Genomic DNA, 11,419 nt, shown 5'->3' with positions numbered 1-11,419 from the left:
ATATATCATTCCGTCTTATGTAGCATAAGCCACTATAGTTTCAGTTTTAGTTTATTGGCAATGTCAGCAAATGCATGCTTTTGGTCAAAATCAAAATAAAATTTCACAAAAACGGCCACAAAAAGAAATGAGGAAAAAGAAAACAAAGAGCAATCAACATACAATATTGAGACAATACTCGCCCTAGAGCTTGTCCCAATAGGGTGTTAGTTCCGTTATATTGATTTACCAAAACAAATGCTACCAATGAATGCCATCAATTAAAATGGTGTGTATTTTTAAAGAATAGTTTTTAGTCTAGACGGTACTAGGTGAGAACCTATATCGGAAAAGTGCCTTAATATAGAACACTCGTTATAGGGGTGTTTTTCTGATGGCGATCGGTTTATTTACTATTTTAATCAATATAGACGCTTGCCTTAAATACAAGTTCCAAAGAACACGATACTTCGGTAAGTATTTCAAAAGCTGCAATCATTCAAAGTTAAATGTCAATACATGGCACGAAGGGAAATGACTTCATGCTTGCCACAATGACAGCATATTGGTACAGTCTATATTGTTTTTACTTAAATCGTCAAATTTTACTGTCGAAAATGACAAAAAAAACATGCTGAAAATAATTAAATTATTAACTATTAAAACAAAACATGTAGCAATAACTTCAAAAGGATGCATACAAATAAATAACGAGTTAAATCTGTTCCATATTTAGGTACCCCGAGGACGAAAATGGCAGTCCTTGACTGCGCGGTTAATAAAGTATTTTGCAATTTTGTAGTATCTTGAAAAAATACCATTTATATCAACCAATTGGTCTTGAATCCAAGTATGTTGATGGAAAATAGTGTAGTTGTGGTGCAAGTCTAAATAAAAATTACTTCAAAAATAGTGCCGAAAATGTTCCGATTTAGGTACTCACCCAGTATATATTTACAACGATTGTGAAGTTATGATAACTTAAACTAAGCATTTCTCGTTGGCACGATGTTGCGCGAAAGTGTGGTCTTGTGTTAATAATAGTTTATTGTTTCAATCCATGAAGTACTTGAAGCCAGTTTATCATTTTATTATATTTTATGTTATTATCCATTGGGTCAATTGTTCAGAATCGTAGTAAGACCTCTTTGTACGGTGATTCACCAGCGTTCAATTAGAGCGTTATTTTTGCAATACCCCGCTTAAGGTAGACCGGTTTATGCAAAATGCGGTACTCCGTACCGACCCTGTGCGGTAACCTCATATTTAAAGAGTGTAAAATTTTTATGTATGTTTGGTCTGTCTGTGTTGTCCCTACGCTGCTGACCCTCGTTAAGTGTTTGTAGGGGTAAAGAAAAGATGATTAAAAACAAATTAATTAAGAAGATGTTCAGCAGCTTTAACCCAACTTAGTTTAATATTTATATCTACGAATGAAATGTCTCTTACATTCTTCTCATATACAGATCTTATAAAAGAATTTGGGTAACTCATAACCATACACCATAATTTAAGAGCTCTCTCTCTCTCTCTCTCTCTCTCTCTCTCTCTCTCTCTCTTTACATACAACAGATAAAGGGAAACGACCAAGCTCACCCAGAATACCCGCATTAGAGGTCCGTTGTCGGACACCAAAAATGTGTTGACGAAATTTAACCAGACTTCACAACCATATGATGATAGGCACAACAAAAGAATCAAATATCAATAATTTGGTCTTAACATCTAGCTTAAGTCTGCTAAATACAGATAAGAGATTATCATATGCCTTTAAGGCTATCCTTCGTCAAGTATTCGAAAAGGTTAAGCATTGTTTTTTTAAACAGGTTATCTGTTAATCTCTTAACTACTCGGCTTGTCGCTGTAGTTTGCACTGTGAAATTGCTATGGTAAAGTACATCTTACAGAATTCTAATATATTTTAAATAAATTACACCGTGTTATCATTCCATATTGAACATTACGTTTGTCCAACAGCAATATTCTCTTCCAATGTCGACCAGCATTCTGTTATGTCAATCTTCCAAATCCTTTCACCAATAATGGTATATGTCCATAGGTCAAAAACGAGATTAATGTCCAAAGTTTGTTAAGACCTTTTATCAATACAAATCATAATTTTAGTTTAGAATGAATTCGTGCTGAATAGGATTGCTTATTTTGACAGCAGGAGAAAGGCCAACATGTAAGTACAAGATATATCTCCAGTTTATAGTTATACGATTGTAAAAGGTTTAAAAATCTGTGCAAAAAAGCAAGTCTCTTTATATGAATAACGTAAAAATTGAAGAATGTTCCGGCCAGGCGTATGTGATTTTAAATATCACAATGGTATTTAATATAACACGCATCCTGCTCTATCAATGTGCAGATGTTGGACTCATACATTAACAAAACAACACACATTTTAATCATGATGACTGTGATGTTCTGTTTCAGGTCCCTCGTTTTCTTTTGGCATCAGACATTTCCAGTATAACGACACCCATTTTTATTATTTTTTTATTTAGCTTTTTTTTTGCTTTTTGGATAAACCTAGTATTTCTTTTGATTCAGATGCATTTTGCATATAACACATAATTTTAAAACAGTTTCATTTTAATGTGTTCAATATTGTTATCTGTTTCACTTTAATCAAATCTATTCATCATCATACACAGCTGCTCTACGTATACATAAATGTATGCCGTTGTCATATTCAACAAACTCTGGACGGTTTCATATCCTTCATATTTGGTTCGTTCAAAGAATATTTCAAATGTTTTGGGGGTTTTCAGGTCAGCAATATTAGGTTCGATTCCTGGCTTCAAGCAGCTACAGGGGTCCAAGACGGATGACTTTCTAGACCGTTTGAACCACGTGTACACAACCGTCATCTTGATCGTGTTCGCCGCCCTCGTTAGTACGTCACAATTCGTGGGAAACCCCATCCACTGCTGGCACCCCGCAGAGTTCAACAAGATGGATTGGTATGAACGATATGCTGACAACTACTGCTGGATTTCTAATACATACTACGTACCTTTCACGGAAACCTTATTTCCCGTCAATATCGTTGATCGAAAGGATCGTGAAATTACCTATTATCAATGGGTACCGATAATTCTCCTATTTCAAGCGTTCCTGTTCAAAATGCCGAACGTTATTTGGAAACTGTTACATTCATATTGTGGAATCAACCTAAACAAGATCGTGAAGATGGCTGAACAGAGCCAGCTGTTGGACCCAGTGTCTCGCCAAGAGCTGGTAGAGAACATAGCGGCCCATATTGGCAAATGGTTGAACGCTGAACGTGTGTACAAATGGAATAGAATATCTGTCGTCGGATCAAAACTGGCAAGATTTTGCTGCTTGTTTTGTAGCAAACGAAATGGAACCTACCTCTCCGGATTATCTACAGCCGTAAAACTTATGTATGTTGCTAATGTCATTGGGCAGATCTTTCTCTTGAACGCTTTTATGGCTATGGATTATTCAGTATACGGTTTTGATATACTGGGAGGATTACAGACAAACCAGGCCTGGAAACAGAGCCCAAGGTTTCCCCTGGTCACGTTTTGTGATTTTGAAATCCGACAACTACAGAACATTCAACGCTGGACATTGCAGTGCGTTCTTCCCATTAACCTTTTTAATGAGAAGGTGTTCATCTTTCTGTGGTTCTGGCTGTTCTTGATGGTCATATTGTCTATCTACAACCTCGTCAGCTGGTGTTTCATCGTCATGCAAAAGAGGCACTGCTACCTGTACGTCAGGAAGTATCTGAAAATCACTTGTCAGATACAGAGCGACTTTGACGACAAGTTGTGTCGCCGGTTCGCCGATCACTATTTCCGGGACGACGGGGTGTTCGTACTGCGCATTATCTCAAATAACGCGATGGACCTGGTGACCACTGACCTCGTGAATTACCTGTGGCAAAATTTCCAGAACAAAGGCATTAGGAAAGCCAAAACGGTGGCGGAAAACGAGATGGACAACGCTAGCCATGTTGCTAATAGTAACCCTTATTCTGAGTAATGAATTATTTCGCATTATTGATTTGAATCGAATAAAACTAAACAAAACAACGCTCGATTCTTGTGGGTAATACAGTGGGTTATACAGTGGGTAATACAGTGGGTTATACAGTGGGTAATACAGTGGGTTATACAGTGGGTTATACAGTGAGTAATACAGTAGGTTATACAGTGAGTAATACAGTGGGTTATACAGTGGGTTATACAGTGGGTAATACAGTGGGTAATACAGTGAGTAATACAGTGGGTTATACAGTGGGTTATACAGTAGGTTATACAGTGGGTAATACAGTGGGTTATACAGTGGGTTATACAGTGGGTTATACAGTGAGTAATACAGTGGATTATACAGTGGGTAATACAGTGAGTAATACAGTGGGTTATACAGTGAGTAATACAGTGGGTTATACAGTGGGTTATACAGTGAGTAATACAGTGGGTTATACAGTGGGTAATACAGTGAGTAATACAGTGGGTTATACAGTGAGTTATACAGTGGGTTATACAGTGAGTAATACAGTGAGTAATACAGTGGGTTATACAGTGGGTTATACAGTGAATAATACAGTGGGTTATACAGTGGGTAATACAGTGAGTAATACAATGGGTAATACAGTGAGTTATACAGTGGGTTATACAGTGAGTAATACAGTGAGTAATACAGTGGGTTATACAGTGGGTAATACAGTGAGTAATACAGTGGGTTATACAGTGAGTTATACAGTGGGTTATACAGTGAGTTATACAGTGAGTAATACAGTGAGTTATACAGTGGGTTATACAGTGGGTTATACAGTGAGTAATACAGTGGGTTATACAGTGAGTTATACAGTGGGTTATACAGTGAGTAATACAGTGGGTTATACAGTGAGTAATACAGTGGGTTATACAGTGAGTAATACAGTGGGTAATACAATGGGTTATACAGTGAGTAATACAGTGAGTAATACAGTGGGTTATACAGTGGGTAATACAGTGGGTTATACAGTGAGTAATACAGTGGGTTATACAGTGAGTTATACAGTGGGTTATACAGTGAGTAATACAGTGGGTTATACAGTGAGTAATACAGTGGGTTATACAGTGAGTAATACAGTGGGTAATACAATGGGTTATACAGTGAGTAATACAGTGAGTAATACAGTGGGTTATACAGTGGGTAATACAGTGGGTTATACAGTGAGTAATACAGTGGGTTATACATTGGGTAATACAGTGGATTGTACAGTGGGTAATACAGTGGGTTATACATTGGGTAATACATTGGGTAATACAGTGGGTTATTCAGTTAGTAATACAGTGAGTAATACAGTGGGTTATACAGTGGGTAATACAGTGGGTTATACAGTGAGTAATACAGTGGGTAATACAGTGGGTAATACAGTGGATTGTACAGTGGGTAATACAGTGGGTTATACAGTGAGTAATACAGTGGGTAATATAGTGGGTTATACAGTGGATTATACAGTGGGTTATACAGTGAGTAATACAGTGGGTTATACAGTGGGTAATACAGTGTGTTATACAGTGAGTAATACAGTGGGTTATACAGTGGGTAATACAGTGGGTTATACAGTGGGTAATACAGTGGGTTATACAGTGGGTAATACAGTGGGTTATACAGTGGGTAATACAGTTGTTATACAGTGGGTAATACAGTGGGTTATACAGTGGGTAATACAGTGGGTTATACAGTGGGTAATACAGTGGGTTATACAGTGAGTAATACAGTGGGTTATACATTGGGTAATACAGTGGGTTATACAGTGAGTAATACAGTGGGTTATACAGTGGGTAATACAGTCTGTTATACAGTGGGTTATACAGTGAGTAATACAGTGGGTAATACAGTGGGTAATACAGTGGGTTATACAGTGAGTAATACAGTGGGTTATACAGTGAGTAATACAGTGGGCTATACAGTGGGTAATACAGTGTGTTATACAGTGGGTTATACAGTGAGTAATACAGTGGGTAATACAGTGGGTAATACAGTGGGTTATACAGTGAGTAATACAGTGGGTTATACAGTGAGTAATACAGTGGGTTATACAGTGAGTAATACAGTGGGTTATACAGTGGGTAATACAGTGGGTTATACAGTGGGTAATACAGTGGGTTATACAGTGAGTAATACAGCGGTCAGTCAATGTGAATTAAAGAAGAGAAATTTTCACAGAAACGGGAAATGCAGCAACCACATTAGACAGAAAAGAGATCCGAACTCTAAAATACATTTTAACAACTGTATAGTGTATAGTGTATAGTGTTTAGCTGTGGTTTACTCTTTGATTTGTAAAATTATGTAATCATAGTTAAGAAATATATAATTACGGGTTATTTTATGTTTGAATAGCTGCTATAGGTTTTTACTTGTAATCAATAAAAATGTTACCCTAAATTTGTTTTATTTCGCAAAATGTTACATGCACATTACAGACTGGCTTTATAACTGCTATGATGATAATATAAATTAAATAAAATATGACTCTCATCAAAAAATTTGCAAAGAGTAAGGACCACTTTGAACATAAAACCTACGCGTTAGGGTACATATGGCGAAATGTCTCACAGTTTGAGAAGGTCGTGACCAATGCACTTCTATCTCCCGTACTTACAAGGCCACAATGGTATTTAATTTGCTTACTTTTATGGTCAAACTTAATTTATTTAACCATAACACTTTCATTGAGCCATGTTTGAAATCGAATTTAAGTAAATTTGTTGTGTTGAAGATCAATATTGACAGTTGAAGTCGTCTTATACCGTACTAATACTGCGATGGAGAAATGGATTTAGCTTTTATGATTATGAATTTTTTAACAGATAAAAGTACATACTTTATGAACTTAAAGTGCTTTTCTAAAATATACTCGATTTCGACTGTTATTACAGGAAGTAAAAGAGTGAGTTTAAGTCAAACGTGTTTTGGATCTTAGGGGCTCGGCTCATGAATGTTTTGTTTCAACAGCCATTATGTCAATTGTCAGTAAAATACCTACTGCATAGATTATTAGGCATTTACGCCGCAGAGCATTAGGTCGCAATTATCGCCCTTAGTGTATCATGAATATTGAATAGTGCGATATTTCTGATAACTGAACAGTATCACTATAAAACAGAATATAAATAAATCTTTTTAGCGTATTCATGAACACAAAATAAAAAACCCACTCTACTCTATGGCAATGTCAATACTGGATGATTTTTTTTGGCGCCAAGTTTATTCTTTATTTACATTATTGCATTGAAAAGCTTGTTCTCCAAGCCAGACAAGTAGATCCAATTTTTTGGCCATGCTGGAAATCATATCTTGCCCACCGACAGAGACAAAAAGGTACCCGTTTGTAAAAAATCAATTATAATACTCATATTTTGTTTAACTTATATCCTAATCCGCATGTAAAGTGTCTGCAGGGACTCGGTTAACCTCTTTTCCGCAAAATACACTACGCTTGGGTTGGGATCAACCTACCTTACTTTCTCGGCCATGTAAGATACCTTTAATCTACTGCGTCAGAGTTAGCCCATGGCAAAGGATTTTAAAACGGGCATGAAGTATAGAAATTGAAACAATTACATGTTTTTTGCATTAAGACGCAAATGCCTTGTGGTCTTACAGTCGGGGGAAGTGCTGAATATTCAATAAATTTTATTTTCCAAATTGAAGTGGGCTTAGTATGAAACATGATCAGATTAATATTAGACATAACTTGGAAAGTAGCACTTGGTCATTAAATTTCTCGGCAAAATTCGGGAGCTTCAGTGCTCCATTCGTCTGGCGAACACAAACTTCTCAATATTCAATGGTCTTTCAACGGTAATGATAACATAGGTGGGAATTAAACATATCAGATTTCAGTGCCACGATTTCAACTCCGAGTGAGCTTAAGGCTGTAACCCCAAGCTTTCTAATACATATTGTTTTAATGTATGTGTGGTCTGTCTGTGTTTATTCGTAAAGTGCGTGGCTATCTTAAACTGTCCTTTCGGTCGTAGTATTGTGCCGTAGTAAATGTTTGACTACTGGGCTTGCATCTGTAGTTTACATTGTACTTGGTATGTTCTAGCAGTGCTAGCCCACCATGATTTTACTAGATTTACAATCAGGATTTAGGCACATGTTATAGAACAAGATACCCCACTGGTCATTTTCTTGCGTTTTGTTGCCTTCAGATTGGTGCTGGACACCAAGGGTACTATACTATACGCGTACATTCATTCATAACACCTCACCCAAAATATTTCAAATTTCCAGACACTGTGTCACTTCCAAATCATTGGCATATATACTAGTAGCAAAACACTTACGCAAAAAAGACTAAAATAAAATGCAAAGAATTTCTAGGCTTGCAAATTGTTTTGCAATATCATGACTATATTATGACAATAAACATAATTCCGCAAAAAAATATACTTGCAAACTTGTACGACTATTTGATTTATTTTCATTGCCGGGTAACGCGCCTATACAATGTACCTATGTTTTATCATTGACATTTCTGGCGGTGAAACCACGATATAATACCTATTAGGGCCACTTATCCAAAAACATATATTTCAACTTATAATCAAGCAAAAAAAGGCGTTAGAACAACTTTCAACAGGTATTAAACGCGACTTTATTCATTAAATACCTAATTCTCCTCCAAATCCTCCTCCTCGTCACCGCCATGGTCTGCATGAAGTTTGAAAACTATATCGTCATTTTCTTTCCGTACATTTTTCCTGGGTGTATTTAGATAATGGCGTCATTTTGATGAAGCAAAAATGTAAAGTCGGCGAACATTGCAAAATTAAGGACACACATAATCGTTTGAGAGGAAGATAAAAAGGAGAGTTATTTTAAAATGCCATAAAGCATTGTAAGTTTATATCTGTTCTGATAGTGCGTCTTTCGTAATAATATTCTTGGGCATCAATAAATGTTCGCTGTTTAGCAATATATACGTTAATAATACAGAGCAGAATAATTTCTGTTCTATTCTGTTATGTTCTGTTATATAAATACAATAAAAAGTACTGGGAAAAGTAGTTATATTAAATATAAACCCTTAGGCCGAACCATCTGATAAGAGCTGAAGGAAATTCTAAATTTTTGCAATATGAAAGTGGAAACCGTGGGCAAATTTCTATAATCATGAACGTATATCTTCACGCCTACTAAACGCCAGCTCCACTACTTATCGGTGGTGCCAAGAAAACGAGCTGTCGACACTCCCGTGTTGCAGCTATGCCTTTGTTTATCCAGACTGGAGACAAACTAGTAAATAGCTAAATACAGTGTGTGTATACCACGTGATAAATTGCGTCATAAATGCTACGTCGGAAGGCAATATTTTGCTTCGAGTGAAGACTTTCAACAAAGATAACTTTACTATTTCTTCACCATTTTAAATGAAACATAGCCCAGTCTTCGCCGCTTACGGAGACCCGCCTTCGGTCTATTACCAGAGTTTGATTGAGAGTTTAGTTTCTTAAAACACTTCGACAAACCTTTTCGCAATACGGCCGTCTGACAGAGGACTGCCAAAACATTATTTTGGAAAAAGGTTTTTCGAAGTGTTTGATGAAACTAATCACCTTATCGAACTCCGGTAATAAAACGAAGGCGTGGCTTTTTGAGTAGCATAGACTGCCCTTTGTTTAATTTAAAATGGTGTAGTAAAATTATTCACGTGGTATACACACACTGGAATATTCTGATTATGTTCACAGGCGTCTCATACAACTAGCTTGCTTTCATTTAAATTGCTTAAACTAATAATAATACTTTTTTTACATTTTTATTGGTATCAATATGGGTTTTTTTTCTAGTTTAAAACATAAAGGTCTCTGTAAAAGTAAAATTTAGAATATTTCTTCCTTTTTTCCAAAAAGATTACACTCAAAACGATAATGGAATGAATCGCCTAACTCATCCATGCAATTTCTACAAACTCTCATTCCAGATAAGGCGGCGCCCTTTTCAATGTGGAATCTTTGTTTTGTATGTCCATCAACATCACTGAACCAACAAATGGAAACCAGTTATTGAAGACTGCTGACAAAAAAAAATCACAAATATTTATATTTCAGTTCAAAATTGATGTTTTATGCATTTTTCTTAGACCGTTAGTAACGGTTTAAGCCAAAAAACAATAATTTTCCAATGGAAATTATTATGTAAATCTGCAATCTGATCTTTTGTCAGCAATCTTTTATCATTGGTTTGCGGATATTTACGCAAAAAATTGCTTTTTCCAAGACACAAAAAAGACCGGTATATCTGTGAGAGTGCAGCTTAAAATCATTTTCGTATTTAAAAGTGATAAATGTGTTTTACTACTAATTGTTATCAAAAACATAGAGATTAACAAACGATTTGTCTTTACATCAGCTGTCTTCTTCACAATATTTTTTTTGGATACATATTGAAGAAACCGAATATCAAAAGCTGAAATGACAAATACATGAATAAACTGTATATTGGTGTTTTAGATTTTTGTTCAGTGTTTGTTTCGCATTATATTATCGGAATGAAATGTATCAATATAAGTGCTCCCACGGTTGCTGAGTGTGCGAATCATCCATGTTAACCATATCACAGTTTGAACAAAAAATAACTGCCAAAGCTGTAAATAAATGTATTTGATGTATATGTGCTCAAGTCGTTTTCTTCTTTTGTTGTTTTCATATGGTCTTGGTTCCAAAGGATTAGACCAATACACGTGTTTGTTCCCTTTCTTTTCCCAGGAGAAACACAAAACTGACATAATGTAATGGGTTTATTTTTTCTTGTCAAGTAATAAATTCTCTTTCGCTCAAAATAGTATCCGTTTCGTCCAAGGTAATCTTTTGTTTTCCCCCTCTTGTCTTAGGAGAAACATAACAAGGTAGTTATTGTCTTGAAAAAAGGCATTTGGGGAACAGGTTACACTATGTGATCTTGTAGGAGCAAGTCAATTGGTGATGGAACAATGAAGTCGAGTCATGCTGTGAAAAAAAATCACATTGGGTTCCAGTTTTGAAATCTGGTATATTTGCAGAAAATGTGAATATGATTAGAAAAAAGCTCAAGACCCACTCATGATGCATCCAAAATGGCCGCCAAATTCGAAGATGGCCTCCATTACTATAACTAAGTTTAAATTAATTATTTCAAAATGCATACAAACATTCGCCGAAACCAAGGTGTTTGCTGGCTTGACAACCATAATATCCTTGAAAATGAGTGATTTACCGATTTTAAGGACACATTTACTAATATATTAATAAATTGATTATTATAACTAAGAAAAAAAATGTCAACCGTTTTATGTTTTGCAGTATTGTAAAACGTTCCTGAACATTATTTCGTGTAACCGGACCAAAAACTCAAGATGGTATTCACGGTGACATTCAAGATGGCCACATTGAATATATAATTCAGTACTTTTTCT

The 11,419-nt window shown here is 35.8% G+C and overlaps 1 protein-coding gene across 1 annotated transcript; it reads left to right on the top strand.

Annotated features, from left to right (window-relative positions):
• The first annotated feature begins 3,177 nt into the window (after positions 1 to 3,177).
• On the top strand, positions 3,178 to 3,999 carry LOC128231038 (innexin unc-9-like). The gene has a single exon (XM_052943460.1). It carries the CDS (start codon positions 3,178 to 3,180, stop codon positions 3,997 to 3,999), a length of 822 nt encoding a protein of 273 aa, XP_052799420.1.
• Positions 4,000 to 11,419: the final 7,420 nt, after the last annotated feature.

This window comes from Mya arenaria, chromosome 4 (genome assembly GCF_026914265.1).
Source record: "Mya arenaria isolate MELC-2E11 chromosome 4, ASM2691426v1".
Lineage (NCBI taxonomy): Eukaryota > Metazoa > Mollusca > Bivalvia > Myida > Myidae > Mya > Mya arenaria.
This window is presented reverse-complemented; position numbering and strand designations above follow the sequence as displayed.